The sequence below is a fragment of the Carcharhinus amblyrhynchos genome, unplaced genomic scaffold (genome assembly GCF_965287045.1).
Source record: "Carcharhinus amblyrhynchos unplaced genomic scaffold, sCarAmb.v2.hapA chromosome_107, whole genome shotgun sequence".
Classification (NCBI taxonomy): Eukaryota; Metazoa; Chordata; class Chondrichthyes; order Carcharhiniformes; family Carcharhinidae; genus Carcharhinus; species Carcharhinus amblyrhynchos.
Window position 1 is genome coordinate 373,789 of NW_027649847.1, and position 27,866 is coordinate 401,654.

Genomic DNA, 27,866 nt, shown 5'->3' on the forward strand with positions numbered 1-27,866 from the left:
TTTTTTAAAACTCCTAAGCTAATCCCAATTGCCCACATTTAGCCCATATCACTCTGTACCCATTGCACCCATATAACTATCTAAATGCTTTTTAGAAGAGAAAATTGTACCTGCCTCTACTACTACCTCTGGCAGCTCATTCCAGACACTCACCACCCTCTGTGTGAAAAAATTGCCCCTCTGGACACTTTTGTATCTCTCCCCTCTCACCTTAAGCCTATGCCCTCTAGTTTTAGACTCCCCTACCTTTGGGAAAAGATATTGACTATCTCGCTGATCTGTGCCCCTCATTATTTTATAGACCTCTATAAGATCACCCCTCAGCCTCCTACGCTCCAGAGAAAAAAGTCCCAGTCTATCCAGCCTCTCCTTAACTCAAACCATCAAGTCCCAGTAGCATCCTAGTAAATCTTTTCTGCACTCTCTCTAGTTTAATAATATCCTTTCTATAATAGGGTGACCAGAACTGTACACAGTATTCCAACTGTGGCCTTACCAATGTCTTGTACAACTTCAACAAGACATTCCAACTCCTGTATTTGATGTTCTGACCGATGACCAATGTTCAGACAGTTCCAGTCTATCCCACATTGGAAAACCTTCTCTTGACTGTGCTTCTGGTCAAAGTGATGCCAAGTCAGCAAAGCTATGTGGCTTACGGCCGTGCCAGCACTGACCAGTAACCTTTTCCACAGATATCATTCTTGCCTTTACACGCACACCGTGCCCTGAGCCTCAGTCTGTGAGTGGAAGCCACAGGGAAGCTCGGTGAGAGAGCTCAGGCTGTAGGCCACAGGCCTGCCATGCAGCCCACGGAATAGTGTGTTCAGCTATCCATTACAGTATTTCATAGCATCGCCTGTTGGAGTACGCTGCTTCCACCACCTTGCGACCCCCTCAGAAGCTTACAGTATCCCCCCCCGATGGACGCCATGCCAAAGTGCAGGCGTTGGCCCAGCAGGTAGCACTTGCGAGCGGGCATTCAATGCCACAGAAATGGTGAGAATGTGGAACTTGCCACTGCAGGGGGAGTGGTGGAGGGTGATTCACAGACTTACATCGCGAGGGTGAAAGGAAGAGAAGGTGAACTTGCTGGGAGCTGATGTGGTGATGGGCACCAGTTCTTGCTGGTTGGCACACTGTGCCACGTCTGTGCTGTCCTCCCACAGCAGATGGCGCTTACACACTCTGATCTGCACAGTATTTTCCCTTGCTCCATATACCCTGGGCATATCGCAGCTCAGATGTCCGCTATTCCCTCCATTGCGAACAAATGTCCCTCAAATCGCCAATAACGGAAGTCCACTCATAAATCCAATGGGGAATTCAGAAGAACCATCTTTAACGCGAGGAGTGGGGGAGAATGTGTAACTCGCTCCTACTGAGGTGCATAGTGCAGATGGATTGAAGGGAGAAGCTGGATAAACAAGGGAGTAGGAATAGAGGGATATGGTGATGGTGTGAGGTGAAGAGGAAGGCAGGAGAAGGCTGGCGTGGAGCAGAAACTCTGGGGAGGTGATGGCCTAGTGGTATTATCGCTAGACTATTTATTCAAAAGCTCAACAAATGTTCTGGGGACCTGGGTTCGAATCCCGCCGCGGCAGATGGTGGAATTTGAATTCAGTATAAAAAATCTGGAATTAAGGATCTACTGATGACCATGAAACCACAAGAAACTACAAAGGGTTGTGAATGTAGCCCAGTCCATCACACAAATCAGCCTCCCATCCATTGACTCTGTCTACACTTCCCGCTGCCTCGGTAAAGCAGCCAGTATAATTAAGGACCCCACACACCCCGGACATTCTCTCTTCCACCTTCTTCCGTCGGGAAAAAGGTACAAAAGTCTTAGGTTACGTATCAACCGACTCAATAACAGCTTCTTCCCTTCAGGCTTTTAAATAGATCTACCTCACATTAAGCTGATCTTTCTCTACACCCTGGCTATGACTGTAACACTACATTCTGCACTCTCTCCTTTCCTTCTCTATGAACGGTATGCTTTGTCTGTATAGTGCGCAAGAAACAATTTTCACTGTAGCCCAATACACATGACAATAATAAACCAAATCAAATCAAACCATTGTCAGAAAAATCCATCTGGTTCACTAGTGTCCTTTAGGGAAGGAAATCTGCTGTCCTTACCCCGGTCTGGCCTACATGTGACTCACAACAATGTGGTCGACTCTCAACTGCTCTCGGACAACTAGGGATGGGCAATAAATGCTGGCCAGCTAGCGACGCCCATGTCCCATGAATGAATAAGAAAAAAGGAACAGATGTTTTGAATGATCTGTTCTGTGCTGTTCATACTTAGATATGGAGATGCCGGCGTTGGACTGGGGTAAACACAGTAAGTAGTCTCACAACTCAGGTTAAAGTCCAACAGGTTTATTTGGAATCACGAGCTTTTGGAACACTGCTCCTTCATCAGGTGAGTGGGAGGAGTGAGTGAAGGAGCAGCACTCCGAAAACTTGTGATTCCAAATAAACCTGTTGGGCTTTAACCTGAGTTGAGACACTTCGGACTGTTCATACTTTATAAAACACAAGTCACAGTGCCTGCTTCTCGTTAGAGTTGCCAGTTCCTCTGGGACATTGCTGTGACACACAGGACGTTCGTAAGAAAGGTTTCAAAACAGAGCTGTGAGATCAGCAGATTTCATTTTCTTTACAGCATTTTCATTTCTTAGTCAGAAAAATATGAGGGTTGGGGGGCAAAATGGACTGTTAGATCAACAGCTCAACCCCCCGCAGCTCAAAGGAGGTGGGAGTTCCTGGATCTGACAGCTCAGTACATTCCAGCACGGCTTGCGGGCCTAGAGTTGGGAGTGTTTTATCCACCCTGCCCAGCCCACCCCACCCGGCTGTTAAACAACCCTTCCCACCATTGGCCTGCACCCCGTTCTCCATCCCTGACCAAGCCTCTCACCCCACTCCATTGCTGGGGAGCATCAGCCCCGAGTGATCCCCTGATTGCGGCCTTGTGCCACAGGCTTTCCCACTTGGCAGGCTCCATCTTGTCAGCAATCGGGAGGGACATGTGCATGGCGGCAACAAAAACACAGTCCTGTTAGTAACTGTGGCGGGATGTGTGCAATCCCAGCATTCCTGGCTGCTGACAGAGGTCACTCCCCCTTGAGTAAACATGGGGGCTGAAGAATTGGCTCCTTTTCCAATTGGCCGTTGGAAGGGCCATAGATGGACTAATGGCAGGAGTGTATGGGTTAATGTGATTTGATTTATTATTGTCACATGTATTGGGATACAGTGATAAGTATTGTTTCTTGCGCACTATACAGACAAAGCATACTGTTCATAGAGTACATAGGGGAGAAGGAAAGGAGAGAGTGCAGAATGTAGTGTTACAGTCACAGGGTGTAGAGAAAGATCAGCTTAATGCGAGGTAGGTCCATTCAAAAGTCTGACAGCAGCAGGGAAGAAGCTGCTCTTGAGTCGGTTGGTACGTGACCTCAGATTTTTGTATCTTTTTCCCGATGGAAGAAAGTGGAAGAGAGAATGTCCGGGGTGCGTGGGGATCCTTGATTATGCTGGCTGCTTTTCCCAAGGCAGCGGGAAGTGTCGACAGAGTCAATGGATGGGAGGTTGGTTTGCATGATGGGTTGGGCTGCATTCATGTTGTCGTTCCTTGCGGTCCTGGGCACAGCAGGAGCCCATACCAAGCTGTGATACAACCAGAAAGAATGCTTTCTATGGTGCATCTGTAAAAGTTGGTGAGATTCGTAGCTGACATGGCAAATTTCCTTAGTCTTCTGAGAAAGTAGAGGTTGTTGAGCGGGTCATGTGTTAAAACCTCTTGGACCACATCCAATCAGAGTTGATGAGCTTGCTTCTCATGCCAACATGCCAGGTGGAAGGCTACCCTTCCATCAACGCTACAAGGTGCTGCCAGAGAGGGCACTGCACCAGAAAGGAAAGTCTCAGCGTTTACCCATGTGCCCAGCCCATCTCATTTGGGGGGCAGCGAGCATTGACTTCACTGCCCGACTTGGGGGAAGAATCAGCCAGGGCGCCCACTCCTGGCAATGCCACCAAGGACAGAGGAGGATTGCCCCACCTGGGCAGGAGGGTGGGCAACCCTACAACAAGGTGAGGGGAGGAGGAACGGAAATGGAGGGGGGGGGGGGGTCAGAGAAAATGGGTAAGGGAGAAATACGACTGGGAGCATGAATGGACAATGCCCACACTGCACATGGATAAACAGGGGGGGCAAACAAACAGGGCGACACTTTGAACTTTCAGCCACTTCTCATCCAAATGCTGGAATACAGGGAGCTCAAATGATAATTCCTTCCGTCTCCTCCATCTTTTCCCTTCCGTCAACCAAGCGAGCACATTTGGGAACCTGTTAACTGCAACCGACCCTTCTCAATACATTTTAACCCTCCCACCACTGCCCCCCGGGTTAATAGATTCTCCCTGTCAATCTCACAAGTAGTCTGATAAAGAGTCATCCAGACGTTGGCCCTATCCTCTTTCCCCAGCTGCCGTCAGACCTGCTGAGATTTTCCAGCATCTTCTGTTTCAGATTCCAGCAGTAGTTTTGCCTTTTGTCACAAATAGTTTTCTTGATTTCCTGTGAGACCAAGTCTGTGGCAGCGACAGGCGGGTATGGGCGTGACGTATATCGCACACTCACACTCTCACACGTACATCCCCACCGGGCCTCTCTCACTCTCGGCAGACTGGGGACTCCACTGGGAAGGCATGTTCTCAGTGTGATTCACGCAGCCTGGGGAACACAGCGCCAGAGGAAGCAGCAGCAGGACGCCACAGTTACATTCTGATGGAGCTCCTCACTCTCTCCAATCACCCCCCACACCTCCCACCGACACAGACTCCGAACCATCCCTGCTCCAGCCGGAGGAAGCTCAGCCAAAAGGTCCCACGTTGTAACCTCTAAAGAAAACTACAAAAAAAATGGAGGCCTTCCTTCTGTTCAGAGCAGCAACAACGGAGCTGCTTCTGTCGCGATTCTGTCCTCTGTCCAAGTGGCAATGAATGAGAGAGCAGGGCTCAAACAGCACTGATATATACCCCCCTCACCCACTCACCAGGGTACAGTCTCTCTCTCAGCCCTCACACCGGGATACAGTCTCTCTCTCAGCCCTCACACCAGGATACAGTCTCTCTCTCAGCCCTCACACCAGGATACAGTCTCTCTCTCAGCCCTCACACCAGGATACAGTCTCTCTCTCAGCCCTCACACCAGGATACAGTCTCTCTCTCAGCCCTCACACCAGGATACAGTCTCTCTCTCAGCCCTCACACCAGGATACAGTCTCTCTCTCAGCCCTCACACCAGGATACAGTCTCTCTCTCAACCCTCACACCAGGGTACAGTCTCTCTCTCAGCCCTCACACCAGGGTACAGTCTCTCTCTCAGCCCTCACACCGGGGTACAGTCTCTCTCTCAGCCCTCACACCGGGGTACAGTCGCTCTCTCAGCCCTCACACCAGGGTACAGTCTCTCTCTCAGCCCTCACACCAGGGTACAGTCTCTCTCTCAGCCCTCACACCAGGATACAGTCTCTCTCTCAGCCCTCACACCAGGGTACAGTCTCTCTCTCAGCCCTCACACCAGGATACAGTCTCTCTCTCAACCCTCACACCAGGGTACAGTCTCTCTCTCAGCCCTCACACCGGGGTACAGTCTCTCTCTCAGCCCTCACACCGGGGTACAGTCTCTCTCTCAGCCCTCACACCGGGATACAGTCTCTCTCTCAGCCCTCACACCGGGGTACAGTCTCTCTCACAGCCCTCACACCAGGATACAGTCTCTCTCTCAGCCCTCACACCAGGATACAGTCTCTCTCTCAGCCCTCACACCAGGATACAGTCTCTCTCTCAGCCCTCACACCAGGGTACAGTCTCTCTCTCAGACCTCACACCGGGGTACAGTCTCTCTCTCAGCCCTCACACCAGGGTACAGTCTCTCTCTCAGCCCTCACACCGGGGTACAGTCGCTCTCTCAGCCCTCACACCAGGGTACAGTCTCTCTCTCAGCCCTCACACCAGGGTACAGTCTCTCTCTCAGCCCTCACACCAGGATACAGTCTCTCTCTCAGCCCTCACACCAGGATACAGTCTCTCTCTCAGCCCTCACACCAGGATACAGTCTCTCTCTCAGCCCTCACACCAGGGTACAGTCTCTCTCTCAGCCCTCACACCAGGATACAGTCTCTCTCTCAGCCCTCACACCAGGATACAGTCTCTCTCTCAGCCCTCACACCAGGGTACAGTCTCTCTCTCAGCCCTCACACCAGGATACAGTCTCTCTCTCAACCCTCACACCAGGGTACAGTCTCTCTCTCAGCCCTCACACCGGGGTACAGTCTCTCTCTCAGCCCTCACACCGGGGTACAGTCTCTCTCTCAGCCCTCACACCGGGATACAGTCTCTCTCTCAGCCCTCACACCGGGGTACAGTCTCTCTCACAGCCCTCACACCAGGATACAGTCTCTCTCTCAGCCCTCACACCAGGATACAGTCTCTCTCTCAGCCCTCACACCAGGATACAGTCTCTCTCTCAGCCCTCACACCAGGGTACAGTCTCTCTCTCAGACCTCACACCGGGGTACAGTCTCTCTCTCAGCCCTCACACCAGGGTACAGTCTCTCTCTCAGCCCTCACACCGGGGTACAGTCGCTCTCTCAGCCCTCACACCAGGGTACAGTCTCTCTCTCAGCCCTCACACCAGGGTACAGTCTCTCTCTCAGCCCTCACACCAGGATACAGTCTCTCTCTCAGCCCTCACACCAGGATACAGTCTCTCTCTCAGCCCTCACACCAGGATACAGTCTCTCTCTCAGCCCTCACACCAGGGTACAGTCTCTCTCTCAGCCCTCACACCAGGATACAGTCTCTCTCTCAACCCTCACACCAGGGTACAGTCTCTCTCTCAGCCCTCACACCAGGGTACAGTCTCTCTCTCAACCCTCACACCAGGGTACAGTCTCTCTCTCAGCCCTCACACCGGGGTACAGTCTCTCTCTCAGCCCTCACACCAGGGTACAGTCTCTCTCTCAGCCCTCACACCAGGATACAGTCTCTCTCTCAGCCCTCACACCAGGGTACAGTCTCTCTCTCAGCCCTCACACCAGGATACAGTCTCTCTCTCTCAGCCCTCACACCAGGATACAGTCTCTCTCTCAGCCCTCACACCAGGATACAGTCTCTCTCTCAGCCCTCACACCAGGATACAGTCTCTCTCTCAGCCTTCACACCAGGGTACAGTCTCTCTCTCAGCCCTCACACCAGGGTACAGTCTCTCTCTCAGCCCTCACACCGGGGTACAGTCTCTCTCTCAGCCCTCACACCGGGGTACAGTCTCTCTCTCAGCCCTCACACCAGGATACAGTCTCTCTCTCAGCCCTCACACCAGGATACAGTCTCTCTCTCAGACCTCACACCAGGATACAGTCTCTCTCTCAGCCCTCACACCAGGATACAGTCTCTCTCTCAGCCCTCACACCAGGATACAGTCTCTCTCTCAACCCTCACACCAGGATACAGTCTCTCTCTCAGCCCTCACACCAGGGTACAGTCTCTCTCTCAGCCCTCACACCAGGATACAGTCTCTCTCTCTCAGCCCTCACACCAGGATACAGTCTCTCTCTCAGCCCTCACACCAGGATACAGTCTCTCTCTCAGCCCTCACACCAGGATACAGTCTCTCTCTCAGCCTTCACACCAGGGTACAGTCTCTCTCTCAGCCCTCACACCAGGATACAGTCTCTCTCTCAGCCCTCACACCAGGGTACAGTCTCTCTCTCAGCCCTCACACCGGGGTACAGTCTCTCTCTCAACCCTCACACCAGGGTACAGTCTCTCTCTCAGCCCTCACACCGGGGTACAGTCTCTCTCTCAGCCCTCACACCAGGGTACAGTCTCTCTCTCAGCCCTCACACCAGGATACAGTCTCTCTCTCAGCCCTCACACCAGGGTACAGTCTCTCTCTCAGCCCTCACACCAGGATACAGTCTCTCTCTCAGCCCTCACACCAGGGTACAGTCTCTCTCTCAGCCCTCACACCAGGGTACAGTCTCTCTCTCAGACCTCACACCAGGGTACAGTCTCTCTCTCAGCCCTCACACCGGGGTACAGTCTCCACATTTAACATGGTGTTTGCAGTGTGCAGGATGATTGATGGGAGCGTTACGCAGTCCTGTGAAAGGTTCACAATATCACTTAGCTGGCACTGCGGCTGGTGGAACTATTTTCCCAATCCTGAATCATCCCGGATGCACAGAGACCCTGGGGGATCTCAGTCTGTGTCGGGGGATTGTGATGATGGAAATGACCTTTGCTGCTTTTAGGCATGTCGTTCATTCTATCCTGTTCCTGGATTGCTCCCTGTCACCCCCAGACAGCCAAAGCTACTCTGAACAGACCCGGTGCAGTGCTGGAGAGAAGAGGCCGTGCACACTGCCCATCCGCTCAACTCATCCAGGCCCCAGGACACAAGGGACAGGAAGATCCCACTTTCTCAACCTCTCGGGGGATCTTTTGCAAGGATCTCCTTGCTAAGCCTCCGAGGGAACATTCTGAATCGCCAAGATCTGATACTCCTGGCTGCTGCTGTGGAAACAGAGAAAATAGGAGGAGGCCATTCAGCCCTTCAAGCCTGTTCCATCATTCATTATGATCATGGCTGATTGTCCAACTCAATTTCCCAATCCCCCCTGTATCCTCCATCCCAAGAGCTGAATCTAACCAGTGTGTGAACACAGTGTTTTAGCCTCAACTGCTTTCTGTAGCAGCAAAATAGAAATTACAGTCCACTCTCTTAAAACCCTAAATCTTTCATCTCTCTCTTTTTTGCGATCTTTAGTCGTCAACACTCGGGCCCAGTGGCCACCACCGGACTAGTCATCCCGAGGCCCAGGTCATTCTTTCGGGACATGGGTCCAAATCTCGCCACGGCAGTGGGTGGAATTTAAAATCAATTCATAAACCTGGCAATAAAAGTTAGTTTCAATAATGTTGGCCACAAAAATCATTGTCGATTGTCGGGAAAAACCCATCTGGTTCACTAATGTCCCCTTTAGGGAAGGAAATCTGCCGTCCTTACCCGGAGTGGCCTACATGTGACTCCAGATTGAGCCTTATCTGTCCTCTGAACTGCCCAAGTGAGACACTGGGTTCAGCGAGCCACTACAAAGTAATGAAATTGGACAGATCAGCCGGCATCGATCCAGAAGGGACAAGAGCAAACCCAGCCCTATCGACCTTGCAAAGTCCATCTTCGTAACACCTGGGCCTAGTGCCAGCACTGAGAGAGATGTCTCACAGACTGGTCAAACAACAGCCTGACACAGGCATTCTCATAGAATCATATCTGTAAGTTCCCCTCCAAGCCACTTACTATCCTGACTTAGGAATATATCACCGTTCCTTCACTGTCACTGGGTCAAAATCCTGGAACTCTCTGCCTAACAGCACTGTGGGTGTACCTACACCACATGGACTGATTGATGTCCAATAACAATCCTGGAACTCCCTCCCTAACAGCACTGTGGGTGTACCTACACCACATGGACTGATTGATGTCCAATAACAATCCTGGAACTCCCTCCCTAACAGCACTGTGGGTGTACCTACACCACATGGACTGACTGATGTCCAATAACAATCCTGGAACTCCCTCCCTAACAGCACTGTGGGTGTACCTACACCACATGGACTGACTGATATCCAATAACAATCCTGGAACTCCCTCCCTAACAGCACTGTGGGTGTACCTACACCACATGGACTGATTGATGTCCAATAACAATCCTGGAACTCCCTCCCTAACAGCACTGTGGGTGTACCTACACCACATGGACTGACTGATGTCCAATAACAATCCTGGAACTCCCTCCCTAACAGCACCGTGGGTGTACCTACACCACACGGACTGACTGATATCCAATAACAATCCTGGAACTCCCTCCCTAACAGCACTGTGGGTGTACCTACACCAATGGACTGACTGATGTCCAATAACAATCCTGGAACTCCCTCCCTAACAGCACTGTGGGTGTACCTACACCACATGGACTGACTGATGTCCAATAACAATCCTGGAACTCCCTCCCTAACAGCACTGTGGGTGTACCTACACCACATGGACTGACTGATGTCCAATAACAATCCTGGAACTCCCTCCCTAACAGCACTGTGGGTGTACCTACACCACATGGACTGCAGTGGGTTAAAGGCAGCAGCTCACCAGCACCATCTTCAGGGGCAAGTAGGGATGAGCAATTACATACTGGTCAAGCCAGCGACGCCCACCCCCTAAAAAAAATTTTTAAAAATTTCCCCTCATGATCGATGTCTCAGGATGGCACCAGAGTGTGGCAATGTCTTGCGAGCTGAGCCAGCATTGCCTCTAATTCTGTATTTTATTTTTGTTAGATTCTGCACCTCCTTTCCTTCTCTATGAACGGTATGCTTTGTCTGTATAATGCACAAGAAACAATCCTTTTCACTGTATCCCAATACATGTGACAATAATAAATCAAATCAAATATTAAGCTGATCTTTCTCTACACCCTATCTGTAACACTACATTCTGCACCCTCTCCTTTCCTTCTCCCATATGTACTCTATGAACGGCATGCTTTGTCTGCATGACCCGCAAGAAACAATACTTTTCACTGTATCCCAATACATGGGGTGGCTCACATTCCAATGACCTGAGCTCAATTCCTGGCTTGGGTCACTGTCTGTGTGGAGTCTGCACGTTCTCCCCGTGTCTGCATGGGTTTTCTCCGGGTGCTCCGGTTCCCTCCCACAGTCCGAAAGACGTGCTGGTTAGGTTGGATCGGCTGCGCTAAATTCCCCCTCAGTGTACCCGAACAGGAGTGTGGCGACTAGGGGGATTTTCACAGTAACTTCATTGCAGTGTTAATGTCAGCCGACATGTGACCCCAATAAACAAAACTTTAACATGTGACAATAATAAATCAAATCAAAAAAAATGCGGAAGCATTTTTGCACCTTGGAAGCTGTAGCTTCAGTAACTGTGAGCCCCATACCCTTCACTTCCTCTCTAAACTCCTCGCCCTCCCTCCTGCTTTCAGTCCCCCTTCTAGAAGCACCTGTTTATTGAAGGTTTATGTGGCTAAGTTTATGTGCCTGTTTATGTGGCTAAGTGATAATTTTGTTATGCTTTTCTGAAAGATGTTTCGCATTCTATTAACAGTGCTGTGCAAATACAGGCTTGACGGTGGGTTCAGTAACCTTTCCATCTGTTATTGTCTCTCTGAGTGAGAGCAGTACCTGACTCACTTAAGTCTTTTCAAACTGGTGGCTACGAGGGGTATTTTTTTTGCTGTAAATGACACACTGGCTACGGCCGCTCGGGCCCACCGGGTCTACACTTCACCGGGGCCTCCTTCCACTCTCCAGCTCACCTGAGCCACAAATTCCTTCTCTCCCCAAAACAGTCGCTTGGCTTCTGACAGGAACAAACGTGGGTTTCCTCTGACCTTGTGGCCTGTGTTCACTCTTTGCTTGTGCGGTCTCCTCGTGGTAACGATTGGGCAATTGCCTTGCCGAGTGTTTCTGGTTTATGTCGCTGTGGTTCACCGCTTCCAAACCCTCTCCTATCGCCACTCAAACAGCAAGGCCTTTGGCCCTGTCGCAGCCAAACTCCAGGGACATTCTCTCACTCTTCCCCAGAGCACTGTGCAACCTTCCCCTCTGCACGGTCACTTCAGACCTGCCTCTTCCTCCTCTCCACATTCACTCCATCCCGCTCCATCTGTTTCTCAGAGCTTTTCTTAAACTATATTTAGTGGTGTCATAAGTCGGCCTACATGAACATTGCAATGAAGTTACTGTGTCCTAGTCGCCACCCTCTGGCACCTGCTCGAGAATTTAGATCACAGAATCAGAGAATCCCAACAGAGCGATCGACTTGAGGTGTGATCGACTTGAGGTGTGACTGAGGAAAAGATTCGATGGCATCAACAGACAGGAGTCATTTCCTCTGGTGTGGTGTTCGGTTAAGTGACACAGAAACACAGAATAATAGAAGATAGGAGCAGGAGGAGGCCATTCGGCCCTTCGAGCCTTCTTCACCATCCATCACCATCATGGCTGATTGTCCAACTCAATATCTAATCCTGCTTTCTCCCCATAACCTTAGATCCCATTCGCCCCCAGTGCGATATCCAGCCGCCTCTTGAATACATTCAATGTTTTGGTATCAACGACTTCCTGTGGGAATGAATTCCACAGGCTCACCGGGTGAAGAAATGTCTCCTCACCTCCGTCCTAAATGGTCCACCCTGTCACGGGTTTCCCAATGGCGTGGGGTGGAGTCAATGGGAAATCTCATTGGCTGCGGCGGGACCAGAAGATTCCACCACTAGCGAATGGCGCGCCACCTCCCTGCCGCGGGAAGCAGGCTACGGGGAGGCCAGAGGATGCCCCCTCCATGCCTCACAATACTACCCCCCCGCCCCCCCCTCAATGTCCAACTGAGTGTTCGCTTTGAGCTTGGACGGGACATTTTCATGGCGTCAGCCCTCAAGCAGCAATGTTTTCCCCATGCCCAGGCTTCCGTGTTGGCACAGTGCACTGTTCCATGCCAGTGCGCTGCCCATTTCTTTTGCGCAGATGGGAAATTGAATCTCCATTGGCCCTGCTGTTACGGCGGCATCCTGAGTAGGAGCCCTTTTGCCCTCTGGGATAAGGGGAGGCAGAGTGGCAAAGGAATGGAAGTAAGCTTGCCAGCCAGATGGCTCAAGGAGATTCCAGGGAGTGGGCTTCTGAATCTCCTTGTGCCAACTGGCTGGCAAGTCACATTGCTGTGGCTCTGGAGTCACATGTAGGCTAGACCGGGTAAGGATGGTAGATTTCCCTACAATGCTTTCACGGTCATCAGTAGATCCTTAATTCCAGATTTTATTTTACTGAATTCTATTCCACCATCTGCCGTGGCGGGATTCAAACCTGGGTCCCCCAGAGCCTCAGCTGAGTTTCTGGATTATTAGTCTAGCGATAATACCACTCGTCCATCGCCTCCCTGACATGGCTGGCAGCATCCCAAGGCCTAGAATTTCCGACAGCCTGGGCCTCAATTTGGAGCAGCCTCCAAACTTACCTCACGACCAATTTGCTCAACAAGCGGCCAAAATGGGGTTAAAATCAGGGCTGGGAGTTCCTCCCCGAGTTGCCCCTGAGCTCCGTCTTTGGCAACAATCCCTATCTGTGACTGAACACCAGCATTCGAGAATATCAATTGACTAAAATAACTCAGCTGGGGCCTGCGCGGGCGTACTTGAACATTTTCTGTTTTAAAATGAACAGCTCCTGATTTAATATGCACAGTGCCAGAGCTTAACTGGGTCAAGAAATTAATTGCGATGCTCTCAGCTATTTTAGAATGTCAATGAACTCAATTTGCGCAGTCGATTGACTGGTTTTCTATTGGGAACCATTTGCCAGGCCAGCAAATTTCTGAATGAATCTCCCTGGGTGTCACAATTGCTGCGAATACCAGCCCATTAGCTTCAAGCTTCCTCTTTCTGCTGTCTCGCAAGGCTGTTCTGCTGAATGAGTCATCGAGTCAGAGACTCACAGAGATATACAGCACAAAACAGGCCCTTCGGCCCAACTCGTCCATGCTGACCAGGCTTCCCAATCTGAACTAATCCCATTTGCCTGCGTTTGGCCCATACCCCTTTCCCATCCATGTACCTGCCCAAATGTCCTTTAAGTGTTGTCACTGTACCCGTCTCTACCACCTCCTCTGGCAGCTCATTCCACACACACACCACCCTCTGTGTGAAAAGGTTGCCCCTCGGGTCCCTTTCATATCTTTCCCCTCTCACCTTCAACCTATGCCCTCTGTTCTGGGCATGTCTGCCCCCTCCGTTGCCACGGCTGCCCCTCCCCTCCACTGGCCACAGCCACCCCTCCCATCCGTTGCCACGGCCGCCCCCCCCGCTCCATTTGACGTACCTGTACCCTAAGGTACAGATGATGAGGCACTGAGGCAAAACGGGCTGTCATTCACATAATCCAACGTTGACACAGCACCAGATTTTAACATGAAATCACACCTACAAAATGGAGGCTGCTCTGCTTTGAGGCTGCCCGGGGCTTGAGCTGTCACTCGCTGATCAAAATCCACGACTCTGTCACTCTCAATCGCCCATCCCAGAAACTGTGGTCGATTACTCACGAGGGAAGAGGCACCTCCCTGTGTAACACACTGTCTCAGTTACACAGCACAGCCTGACATGTGCAGACAGCTCAGCACCTTCCCAGGACAACACTCGCATTGTTACAGGTCTAAAAGAGCCATCAAGCTATCAACTCCTGGAACTCACCTCCCAGGGCCTTCCTACAAAAGTCCCCTCAGAGGCAGCCGGAGTTTTGTTTAGGTGTCTCTTGTGCCTGTTTCTCTCACGTCTCACCTCACAAACATTAAAATTCCCACCCAACGCTCACTGTTGCCACTGAAGAAATCGCCTGCAGTTCACAATTCCACATGGCACTTAACCCCAATTGCTTCATTCACTCAAAGTTTGCAGCACACAGAATGAAGGGAGGGTCTCAAAGGTGGCTGGACAGCAGCCTAAGTAGGCCGCAAAGCCTACTCCTACCTCCACTTGAAGATTTTGTGCCACCCAGGGCAGGAGGAGCCTTGCATTGCCAACTCAGGCTGACTGCACACATGCAGATTTCGTCACCTGACTGCCTCACCTAGTCGAATAGCCTAGTCTGCCTTGCCACCATTTCTACAGCTCACCAAACAGAATTCAAATCATCCAGCACGTAGCTCTTCAGACTAGGATGCCCCACTTTGGAGCCAACCCAAGTCCAAGCGTGTTTTTGGAGCGAATTTGCATTCAGAATGATTTCCTTTTCAGTGTTTATGTAGGTCTGGTGGACTTGTTTTATCCGGCATTCCGCTCACGCCATTCATACACGCCTCATGTCACTGCCACAGAGAGAGAGAGAGCTTCCCTCGGCAATGGGCTGTGTTTTACCAGGCCCGAAGCCTGACGGGGTTCTCTCCCCGCCCGCCATCACCCACAGGCCTCACTTCAGGGCGCCCCAAAAACACAGAAGGAAAACTGGAGAAGCAGAAATAGGTCATTTAAGTCCATGGTTATTTGAAGAACATGTTTTTAAATCGGAGCAGGAGGCGCGTCCCTTCCAGACATCTCTGACTGCCAATAAGAACATGCAATTTTCAACCTCAATTAGACCTCCCAGAACTGCCCTGTGATTGGCTGATTTTCAACCTCAAATGTTCCTTATCTGTCCTGTGCAGTCCACAGGTTTAGCTCAGTGCTGAATATTTAGTCAGTCTCTGATGCTGCAATCTTGCTGTGTTGAGTTGCATGCAGGGACCACATCTTTGGCCCTGCAGCTATGCCTTGCCGCATTTTCCCACACTAACGCTGCTACTAAAACACACTTCCTGGCATTGCTGCAACAGCAGACACAGCAAAACAAAGACACATTGTTTCAACATCATCTCAATGTTCCTCCTTCCAAAATTACATGAGAACAGAACTGACGGCATCCCCTGATAGCCCCTGAGCTGTCTGCTTGTCGACTACCCCTTTGAACACCCACAACACATTAACCAGGTTCGATTCCTGGCTTGGGTCACTGTCTGTCGGAATCCTCATCCTCCCCGTGTCTGTATGGGTTTCCCCCGGGTGCTCTGGTTTCCTCCCCACAGTCCGAAGATGTGCAGGTTAGGTAGATTGGCCATGCTAAATTGCCCCTTAGTGTCCAAAGATGTGCAGGTTAGGTGGATTGGCCATTCTGAATTGTCCCTTAGTGTCTAAAGGTGTGCAGGTTAGGTGGATTGGCCATGCTAAATTGCCCCTTAGTGTCCAAAGAACATAAGAACATAAGAAATAGGAGCAGGAGTAGGCCATCTAGCCCTTCGAGCCTGCCCCGCCATTCAATAAGATCATGGCTGATCTGTCGCTGCTCAGTTCCACTTTCCCGCCTTCTCCCCATAACCCTTAATCCCCTCTCTTATCAAAAACAGGTGTGCAGGTTCGGTGGATTGGTCATGCTAAATTGCCCCTTAGTGTCCAAAGATGTGCAGGTTAGGTGGATTGGCCATGCTAAATTGCCCCTTAGTGTCCAAAGATGTGTAGGTTAGGGGGGATTGGCCATGCTAAATTGCCCCTTAGTGTCCAAAGATGTGTAGGTTAGGTGGATTGGCCATGCTAAATTGCCCCTTAGTGTCCAAAGATGTGTAGGTTAGGCGGATTGGCCATGCTAAATTGCCCCTTAGTGTCCAAAGATGTGTAGGTTAGGTGGATTGGCCATGCTAAATTGCCCCTTAGTGTCCAAAGATGTGTAGGTTAGGTGGATTGGCCATGCTAAATTGCCCCTTAGTGTCCAAAGATGTGTAGGTTAGGTGGATTGGCCATGCTAAATTGCCCCTTAGTGTCCAAAGATGTGTAGGTTAGGCGGATTGGCCATGCTAAATTGCCCCTTAGTGTCCAAAGATGTGCAGGTTAGGTGGATTGGCCATGCTAAATTGTCCCTTAGTGTCCAAAGATGTGCAGGTTAGGGTGGATTGGCCATGCTAAACTGCCCTTTAGTGTCCAAAGATGTGTAGGTTAGGTGGATTGGCCATGCTAAATTGCCCTTTAGCATCAGGTGGATTAGCAGGGTAAATACGTGGGGTTATGGGGATAGGGCCTCAGTGGGAGCAGCAAGCGGGTAATCAGAGGCAAACTGGATCTTGGACCACTGTCTCACTGGTCAGAGGTTTGGTTGCGGTAACAATGAGAGTAATTTATTCAGCCCACTGGCATTGCAGGCGACAAACATGGTGATCTCGAAGTCTCCAGCAATCACAGCAATTTTCCTTTCACTGCCCCAGCCCCGCGCCATTGTTTGAACGCACAGAAGATACTCACGGTTGGCAGAGCAGGACAAGGTCTTGGTCGGTCGTGCCAGGGTGGAGTCCACGGATGTACAGGTTGGTTTTGCTGAGTTGCTCCCCTGCGACACTGCTGCTGTTACTACTGCTGTTGGTGCTGGGGCTGGGTGGAGCCATCTGATGGGCAGCTGGGGCATAAGGCTGCTCGGAAAACAAAGTGGCAATCTGTTACCAGCTGCTGGCCAGGGGAGTTTAATAAAAAACAGCCCTTTGCCTCCCCCCTCCATTCCACAGGTTTTGCGCCAGGTTGCACGCAAAATCTCACCCAAAATTTCACCTTTCAGTTTGATTTGATTTATTATTATCACATGTATAGGGATACAGTGAAAAGTATTGTTTCTTACGCGCTATACAGACAAAGCATACTGTTCATAGAGTACAGAGGGGAGAAGGAAAGGACAGAGTGCAGAATGTAGTGTTACAGTCACAGGGTGTAGAGAAAAATCAACTTAATGCAAGGTAGGTCCATTCAAAAGTCTGACAGCAGCAGGGAAGCAGCAGATCTTGAGTCGGTTGGTACGTATCCTCAGACTTTTGTATCTTTTTTCCCCGATGGAAGAAGGTGGAAGAGAGAATGTCCGGGGTGCGTGGGGTCTTTAGTTATACTGGTTGCTTTTCCAAGGCAGCGGGAAATGTAGACAGAGTCAATGGATGGTTTGCGTGATGGACTGGGCTACATTCATGACTTCTTGTGGTTCCTTGTGGTCTTGGGCAGAGCAGGATCCCATCCCAAGCTGTGATACAACCAGAAAGAATGCTTTCTATGGTGCATCTGTTAAAGTTGGTGAGAGTTGTAGCGGACATGCCAAATTTCCTTAGTCTTCTGAGAAAGTAGAGGCGTTGGTGAGCTTTCTTAACTATAGTGTCTTAACTACAGTTTGGGACTGAGAATGGTGGATGCTGGTTAACGATAGGTTAAAGATATTGTTGAAGATATACAGCTGAAGGGCATTGTTCAGTTCAGTGCCTCGAGCATTTGTAAAGAGGGACCAACAGCCCCATACCTGAGGCAACATTCGCGACTGGGAGTCCCTGGAGATGGAGTGTCTACTGGGTGCCATGGCTAGGTGAGGGTGGGGGCAGGAGGGGGAGGGGGGGAGCAGTGCAGTGCATCATTAGTCCCCAGAATAATATTTTCATTTAATACTGTAACTTTTAAAATTCTGGGGTCGATTCTCCCACCCCGCTGTGCTAAGAGAATCACGTGCCGGGGTAGGGGGGGAGGGGGGGGTGCGTGTGTGTGTCTGGTGGTGGCGGTTTGCAGGATTCCCACGAGTGTTTGCGCCCCCTGGCACCTCCCAGTGCTGGATTTCCACTTTGCGCTGGAAATCAGCAGGGAGGTGGAGCTAGCATTTAAATGATATCGGGTGGGTGGGGAGGGGGCCTCAGGGACGGTCAGTGGGGGGGTGAGGGTCTGCAGGGGGGCATTGGCACTGCGTGGGGGATGGAGGGCTGAAGATCGGGATGGTCCAGATGGGCGGCGGGGATGGGGGGCAGGTCTAGGCTGGCCTGGCAATGAATTGGAGAGGGGGGGGGAGGTGGGGGCAAGATTGGAACGTGGGGGGTTGGGGGAAGCACTGCAGGGGTCCCAGGCTGGCCTGCAATCGAAAGCACTCTCCAAACACAACAGTGGACAGTTCTGGTCACCCTATTATAGAAAGGATATTATTAAACTAGAAAGAGTGCAGAAAAGATTTACTAGGATGCTACTGGGATTTGAGTTATAAGGAGAGGCTGGATAGACTGGGACTTTTTCCCCTGGAGTGTAGGACGCTGAGGGGTGATTTTATAGAGGTCTATAAAATAATGAGGGGCACAGATCAGCGAGATAGTCAATATCTTTGCCCAAAGGTAGGGGAGTCTAAAACTAGAGGGCATAGGTTTAAAGTGAGAGGGGAGAGATACAAAAGGGTCCAGAGGGGCAACTTATTCACACGGAGGGTGGTGAGTGTCTGGAACAAGCTGCCAGAGGTAGTAGTTGAGGCGGGTACAATTTTGTCTTTTAAAAAGCATTTGGACAGCTACATGGGTAAGATGGGTATAGAGGGATATGGGCCAAATGGGGGCAATTGGGACTAGCTTAGTGGTTCTAAAAAAAAGGGGGGCATGGACAAGTTGGGCCGAAGGGCCTGTTTCCATGCTGTAAACCTCTATGACTATGAAGGGCAAACAGATCTTTTACAGACTCTTTTCTCTGCTTTTAAAGGCAATAACTCATGCTGAAGAAAGATTTTGAGCTCAGGTATCTGCAAAGTGACTTGTTCTCGTGGCACATGCTTCGACAATGTGTGGCAGCTGCCATCACGTGGCTGCCTGTGTCAGATTCCAGTCAGGGAGCCAGGGGTCCGCCGCTGACTGCATTTCCTGTGTATACGGAACAAAAGCTGAGAACAAAGAAGAAGCCGCTCCGCTCCTCACTGTGGATTATATCGACCTGGATACAGGAGGGGGAATGAAAAATGTAGCACGCTGTCGACTATTCCTCAGCACTCTGTCCCAGGCTCCTGGGAAACTTTACAACATGTTAGCCACGTCCTGCCTTTAGCTGCCCCAGCCTCACGTCACGGGGGCAACACATCCTGTGCAGGCCTCGACTGTGCTTCCTAATTGTGAAGAGTATGGCCAATCCACCCTAACCTACACATCTTTGGACACTAAGGGACAATTTAGCATGGCCAATCCACCCTAACCTACACATCTTTGGACACTAAGGGACAATTTAGCATGGCCAATCCACCCTAACCTACACATCTTTGGACACTAAGGGACAATTTAGCATGGCCAATCCACCCTAACCTACACATCTTTGGACACTAAGGGGCAATTTAGCATGGCCAATCCACCCTAACCTACACATCTTTGGACACTAAGGGGCAATTTAGCATGGCCAATCCACCTAACCTACACACCTTTGGACACTAAGGGGCAACTTAGCATGGCCAATCCACCTAACCTACACACCTTTGGACACTAAGGGACAATTTAGCATGGCCAATCCACCCTAACCTACACATCTTTGGACACTAAGGGACAATTTAGCATGCCCCCACTGCATCTCCCCAAAAAGGACAACACTGTTGTCGTTTGAAAGATGGTGGCAAGGTAACAGGCAGGGATTGGACAAACGGCACCACTGGCACCTGCCAACAATAAAGCGCGCCATTCACTGGGAGATGTGACAAGGGTGCCCGCTGTGCCCTGGAGCTGGGGCATGGCAAAGCTGGCGAAGCAGCAGCACACAGTCAGGCTGCAGGAACACGGTGAACATTGGGAGTTGATTATGAAAGGCAGGATGCAGGTTAAAGGTTCAGGCCTGTGTGTTCGGTGACTGACCTTGTGTGGGGTTAATATTACAGTTGAAAGTTATGTTTTAAAAAAAAATCCTCCTTCAGCAAGAACGCTTTTCACACAGTTCAGAGGGCAAGGCAAACATTTCCCACCAATCAGACACTTAGCTGCGCAAACAAACAGAGGCTCCTAAAGACCGCTTAGGGCCTGTTACCCAGAGACCAACAGAAAAGATATCCGATGGAATGGGAGTTGCAGATTTTCCAAACAGGCAAAGTCAGCAACAAGTCAAAAACTGACCTTATCGACTGTACTTGCCGCACACCCTAGTTACAATGTTGAAGAAAATATCACCATCCATTTTATACAGCCTCCCTGCACAGGAATTCAAAGCGGTAAACACTCGGAAAGGGAAACGTACGAGAGCAGGGAAGCGGGTGAAACAGGACTCCTTGTTGAGAGAGAGCTAGCAGAGGCACTGATGGGCTGAATGGTCACCATTCTGTCAAAGATATTCACCCACAAGCAAGCTCGCCTGAAACTTTTGGCCTGACGGATAGCGGTCGCAGTTTGCTACACAAGGCAAACGGGACAAAGCACTGCGGCCTAACCCCCACCTCCTCCCCAATTTCCCCCTCCCACGCCCTCACCTCCTCCTCCTCCACACCTAACTACCCCCACCCCCCTCCCCTCCCCCCCACCTTGCTGGAGACTGAAAATAGGCTTAGCTGTGATAACCTCCACAGTCGAATATCCCAGTAGCACTGAGTGTCGAGGCTGAGGCAGGAGTGCAGAGTCAGACAGCACAGGCCCCAAGTGCAAGGGTCAGGGCGCCAACCCCTGTGGGAGCATTCGGGAGCACGTCAAATTCATTCTAAAGAGCACGGCAAGGAAAAAGAGCAGCAGACGGATTCAGCTGCAAGGTGTGTTAGTGCCCAGGTGCAGAGTCCCAGCAAGGTGCTTCCCCGAGAAAAACCATGTTCCTTCACTTCCTCTCCTTGAAGATGCGCGGTTATCAGCCCAGAACACACACAGATGGCAGAAACACCTCAAACAGCTAACGCTTACTGCATCCAAATCAAGAAAAACAATTTGCAGTGAGGCTGTACCCCGAGACTGTCCCCGCAGTCACGCTGTACCCCGAGACTGTCCCCGCAGTCACGCTGTACCCCGAGACAGTCCCCGCAGTGACGCTGTACCCCGAGACAGTCCCCGCAGTGACGCTGTACCCCGAGACTGTCCCCGCAGTGACGCTGTACCCCGAGACTGTCCCCGCAGTGACGCTGTACCCCGAGACTGTCCCCGCAGTGACGCTGTACCCCGAGCCTGTCCTCGCAGTGACGCTGTACCCCGAGCCTGTCCCCGCAGTCACGCGGTACCCCGAGACTGTCCCCGCAGTGACGCTGTACCCCGAGCCTGTCCCCGCAGTCACGCGGTACCCCGAGACTGTCCCCGCAGTGACGCTGTACCCCGAGACTGTCCCCGCAGTGACGCTGTACCCCGAGCCTGTCCTCGCAGTGACGCTGTACCCCGAGCCTGTCCCCGCAGTCACGCGGTACCCCGAGACTGTCCTCGCAGTGACGCTGTACCCCGAGACTGTCCCCGCAGTCACGCTGTACCCCGAGACTGTCCCCGCAGTGACGCTGTACCCCGAGACTGTCCCCGCAGTGACGCTGTACCCCGAGACTGTCCTCGCAGTGACGCTGTACCCCGAGACTGTCCTCGCAGTGACGCTGTACCCCGAGACTGTCCCCGCAGTGACGCTGTACCCCGAGACTGTCCTCGCAGTGACGCTGTACCCCGAGACTGTCCCCGCAGTCACGCTGTACCCCGAGACTGTCCCCGCAGTCACGCTGTACCCCGAGACTGTCCCCGCAGTCACGCTGTACCCCGAGACTGTCCCCGCAGTCACGCTGTACCCCGAAGACTGTCCTCGCAGTGACGCTGTACCCCGAGACTGTCCCCGCAGTCACGCTGTACCCCGAGCCTGTCCCCGCAGTCACGCTGTACCCCGAGACTGTCCCCGCAGTCACGCTGTACCCCGAGACTGTCCCCGCAGTCACGCTGTACCCCGAGACTGTCCCCGCAGTCACGCTGTACCCCGAGACTGTCCCCGCAGTCACGCTGTACCCCGAGACTGTCCCCGCAGTCACGCTGTACCCCGAGACTGTCCCCGCAGTGACGCTGTACCCCGAGCCTGTCCCCGCAGTCACGCTGTACCCCGAGCCTGTCCCCGCAGTCACGCTGTACCCCGAGCCTGTCCCCGCAGTGACGCTGTACCCCGAGCCTGTCCCCGCAGTGACGCTGTACCCCGAGCCTGTCCCCGCAGTGACGCTGTACCCCGAGCCTGTCCCCGCAGTGACGCTGTACCCCGAGCCTGTCCCCGCAGTGACGCTGTACCCCGAGCCTGTCCCCGCAGTGACGCTGTACCCCGAGCCTGTCCCCGCAGTGACGCTGTACCCCAAGATTTTCCCCGCAGTGACGCTGTACCCCGAGCCTGTGCCCCGAGACAGTCCCCGCAGTCACGCTGTACCCCGATACAGTCCCCGCAGTCACGCTGTACCCCGAGCCTGTACCCCGAGACAGTCCCCGCAGTCACGCTGTACCCTGAGACAGTCCCCGCAGTCACGCTGTACCCCGAGACAGTCCCCGCAGTCACGCTGTACCCCGAGCCTGTACCCCGAGACAGTCCCCGCAGTCACGCTGTACCCTGAGACAGTCCCCGCAGTCACGCTGTACCCCGAGACAGTCCCCGCAGTCACGCTGTACCCCGAGACAGTCCCCGCAGTCACGCTGTACCCCGAGACAGTCCCCGCAGTCACGCTGTACCCCGAGACAGTCCCCGCAGTCACGCTGTACCCCGAGCCTGTACCCCGAGCCTGTACCCCGAGACAGTCCCCGCAGTCACGCTGTACCCCGAGACTGTCCCCGCAGTCACGCTGTACCCCGAGACTGTCCCCGCAGTCACGCTGTACCCCGAGACTGTCCCCGCAGTCACGCTGTACCCCGAGACTGTCCCCGCAGTCACGCTGTACCCCGAGACTGTCCCCGCAGTCACGCTGTACCCCGAGACTGTCCCCGCAGTCACGCTGTACCCCGAGACTGTCCCCGCAGTCACGCTGTACCCCGAGATTGTCCCCGCAGTCACGCTGTACCCCGAGACTGTCCCCGCAGTCACGCTGTACCCCGAGACTGTCCCCGCAGTCACGCTGTACCCCGAGACAGTCCCCGCAGTCACGCTGTACCCCGAGACTGTCCCCGCAGTCACGCTGTACCCCGAGCCTGTCCTCGCAGTGACATCCCCAATGGTGCAGCAAGTGACGGATTTGGGCCTGTTTGCTGAGTCACAGTGTGCTACCAGACAGGGAGCAACAAGCGTGGAGGGAGGTACACAGACACGAGAGACTGAGGCAGCGAGTTGAGAATTCGCCTCGCCGTCCCTTTGCTGCTGCCCACTGTCATTCAGAACGCCTGCCAACCAATCGATCGACCTGGAAACCGGGCACAGCTGCTCCCTCAGTGCCCAGCCCTGCCAGGGCTCGCCATCTCCAATCGCCACCCTGTAAATACTGAGCTCTCGAGTGAGAGGCTCAACTACGATAAGACCCAAAGTCGAATAGCCCGGCCACGCTTGCTGGCTACACTCACGCAGCAGTGAGGTGCCCAGAGGCTCAGGCTAAAGCTTCAGATACACACGTTCAAATCCCACCCTGGCAGCTGGTGGAATTTAAAATTGCAATGAATAAAATCTGTAATTATAAAGCTATTCTCTGGAGTGCTGGCCATGACCACCATTGTCATCCGCCTGAAAAACCCATCTGGTTCACTAATGTCCCCTTTAGGGAAGGAAATCTGCCGTCCTTACCCGGAGTGGCCTACATGTGACTCCAGATTGAGTCTTAGCTGTCCTCTGAGCTGCCCAAGTGAGACACGCGGTTGTATCAAACCGCACTAAAGTCTAAAAGGAATGAAATCAGACAGACTACCCAGCATCGATCGAGAAACGACAACAGCAAACCCAGCCCTATCAACCTTGCAAAGTCCATCTTCGTAACACCTGGGCCTAGTGCCAGCACTGAGAGAGATGTCTCACAGACTGGTCAAACAACAGCCTGACACAGGCATTCTCATAGAATCATATCTGTAAGTTCCCCTCCAAGCCACTTACTATCCTGACTTGGGAATATATCACCATTCCTTCACTGTCACTGGGTCAAAATCCTGGAACTCTCTGCCTAACAGCACTGTGGGTGTACCTACACCACATGGACTGACTGATGTCCAATAACAATCCTGGAACTCCCTCCCTAACAGCACTGTGGGTGTACCTACATCACATGGGCTTACTGATGTCCAATAACAATCCTGGAACTCCCTCCCTAACAGCACTGTGGATGTACCTACACTACATGGATTGACTGATGTCCAATAACAATCCTGGAACTCCCTCCCTAACAGCACTGTGGGTGTACCTACATCACATGGACTGACTGATGTCCAATAACAATCCTGGAACTCCCACCCTAACAGTACTGTGGGTGTACCTGTACTGACACTGTACCATCCAACTGCACTCTGTAACTCCTGGGTTGACACTGTACCATGTAATACCTGATGTGGCGACACAGTATGGTTAGCTCCTGTAGTGACAGTGTACCCTGCAACCCCTGTACTGACAGCGTACCCTGTAATTCCTGTACTGACAGCGTACCCTGTAACCCCTGTAGTGACACCGTAGCCTGTAACCCTCACCAGTACGGTCAACTTGAAAGCACTGCTGACCCGTTGGAACTCTCACACCTGAGTCAGTAGGCCGCGGATATCACTCCAGAGACAAAAGTACAGCTTCATAATCCAATTCAGCACTGAGGGAGTGTTGCACTGTCAAGAGATGTTAAACTGAGGTCCCATCTAGCTCCCAAGTGGATGTAAAAGATCCTATAGCGCTACTTTGACGGATTGTTACGGAGCTCTCATAAAAAGTCCTGGCCAATATTTACCCTTCAATCAATTTTGCAAAGAACAGGTCTTGTAAGATAATAAGATCATAAGAAATAGGAGCAGGAGTAGGCCATCTAGCCCTTCGAGCCTGCCCCGCCATTCAATAAGATCATGGCTGATCTGTCCTGTCTCAGTTCCACATTCCCGCCCTCTCCCCATAACCCTTAATCCCCTCTCTTATCAAAAACCCATCAACCCGCGTCTTAAAAATATTTAGCGAGGCAGCCTCCACCACTTCAACGGGCAGAGAATTCCAGAGATTCACCACCCTTTGAGTGAAGAAGTTCCTCCTCAACTCCGTTCTAAACCGCACCCCCTTTATCTTGAGGCTGTGCCCCCTAGTCCTACTGTCCTTTCTGAGCGGGAAGAGTCTCTCCACCTCTATCCTATCCATCCCATTCATCATCTTATACGTCTCAATGAGATCTCCCCTCATTCTTCTAAACTCTAACGAGTACAAGCCTAGTTTATTCAGCCTCTCCTCATAGCTCAACCCCCTCAACTCCGGTATCAGCCTAGTAAACCTCCTCTGCACTCCCTCCAAGGCCAAAATATCCTTGCGTAAGTACGGCGCCCAAAACTGCACACAGTACTCCAGCTGCGGCCTCACCAATGCCCTATACAGCCGCAGCAAGACCTCCCTACTTTTATATTCAATCCCCCTCGCTATGAAGGCCAGCATCCCATTCGCCTTCCTGACCACCTGCTGCACCTGCAAGCTGGGTTTTTGCGACTCATGCACAAGGACCCCGAGGTCCCTCTGCACTGTCGCCTGCTGCAGTTTTTCACCCCGTAAGTAATAATCCTTCCTACCATTATTCCTACCAAAGTGGACCACCTCACACTTGCCAACATTAAATTCCATTTGCCATTTCCTGGCCCATTCGCCCAGCCTATCTAGATCCTTCTGCAGACTCTCCCCACCCTCCGCACAATTTGCCTTTCCTCCAATATTTCCTGTTCTAGAAGTTTTAGAATATATTTTTTGTATTTATTAAAGCTATTACATAAAGAGGTAAATTCTTTACTTGTGGGATCTTACTGTGCACCAATTCTCTGCCACGCCTCCCACGCGTCAATAGTGACCCCACTTTCAAAAACACTGCTGTGAGGTACTTTGGGATGCCGCGAGGTGTGATACAAATCCTTTCCCTACGCAGCCCCTGCGTGCCAGCGCCTTCAGAACGAAAGGCAGCAGATTTCCTGCGGCGGATATTTTTTTGCCGGGAGCAGGAAGCTGTTCGGAGGGAAACAAGCGTCTGATTTTGTGTCAACGTGCCAGGGGAGGGAAAACTCCCTGCCAGGCCACAGCAGCACCATGGGTGACACCCAGGGCACCCTGGTCGTGTGTGGAGTAGGGGGTTGCAAGACTGCAGGCAGTTTGCAGATGTGCTTTCAGGACACGCGGGGTGTCAGCAGGACTTATCATCACCACTCAGGGAGTGACTTTGAAAGGCGCCTCTCTCGGAACTGTGCTTGCGTAAGTGGAACAGAATCGTGCCTGGGCCACAAACAGCTGATTCAGTCGCTCCTGCCCAAATCAGAACCATCATTCATCACAGCACCAGCCACAGGGAAAACATGTTCAAACATAAATCCAGACTGTGTCAGCAAAGATGTGTCATTATACATTGTGTACAGAAATAACCTACCTTGTGAAATGCATTATTTCAATGCAGGTTACATAATGGTAGAATCACTGAATCCTGACAGCACAGAAGCGGCCCGTCAAGTCTGCTCCAAGTGTTACACAGGCTGACATAATCCCACATATTTACCCCGCTAATCCCCCTAACCTACACATCTTTGGACACTAAGGGACAATTTAGCATGGCCAATCCACCCTAACCTACACATCTTTGGACACTAAGGGACAATTTAGCATGGCCAATCCACCTAACCTACACATCTTTGGACACTAAGGGACAATTTAGCATGGCCAATCCACCTAACCTACACATCTTTGGACACTAAGGGACAATTTAGCATGGCCAATCCACCTAACCTACACATCTTTGGACACTAAGGGACAATTTAGCATGGCTAATCCACCTAACCTACACATCTTTATTTTTCTTTGAAAGGGTTCCCAACACTCATCTTCTTTGAGCAGTTGGATTTATTAGCCACAAAAATATTGGGAGACGAGGTGGAAGAAAAGCTGTTCCCCCCCGGGTTGAGGTGGGAAGTCATGTGATTAAATTGCCATGGCTACAGCCAATCAGCTGGCTAACCTCAGGCCTGCTTCAAGGAGCTCTTTGCCTTTTTTCCCTTCTTTATTGTTTGATGGGATATGTGGGCATTACTGGCATGTACCAATATTTAATGCCCACCCCTCATTACCCTCGAACTGGGTGGCTTGCTAAGCCATTTTAATGAGTACTTTTGGCTTCAGAGTCAATCTTTTTCTATTATTCATTAGTGGGACATGGGCGTTGCTGGCTGGGCCAGCATTTATTGCCCATCCCTAGTTACCTGAGGGCAGTTGAGAGTCAACCACATTGCTGTGGCTCTGGAGTCACATGTAGGCCAGACCGGGTAAGGACGGCAGATTTCCTTCCCTAAAGGGAACCAAATGGGTTTTTCCGACAACGGTCACCAGTAGATTCTTAATTCCAGATTTTTTTAT

The 27,866-nt window shown here is 51.7% G+C and overlaps 1 protein-coding gene across 5 annotated transcripts in view; it reads right to left on the reverse strand.

Moving 5' to 3' along the window:
• Positions 1-27,866, reverse strand: part of rbms2b (RNA binding motif, single stranded interacting protein 2b) — a 210,182-nt gene that overhangs the window by 86,537 nt on the left and 95,779 nt on the right. For all 5 annotated transcript variants that reach the window (XM_080182981.1, XM_080182984.1, XM_080182982.1 and 2 more), the window contains exon 2: positions 16,926-17,089. In XM_080182981.1, coding sequence (XP_080039107.1) covers positions 16,926-17,089 — 164 coding nt within the window. The remainder of the gene's footprint in view (positions 1-16,925; positions 17,090-27,866) is intronic.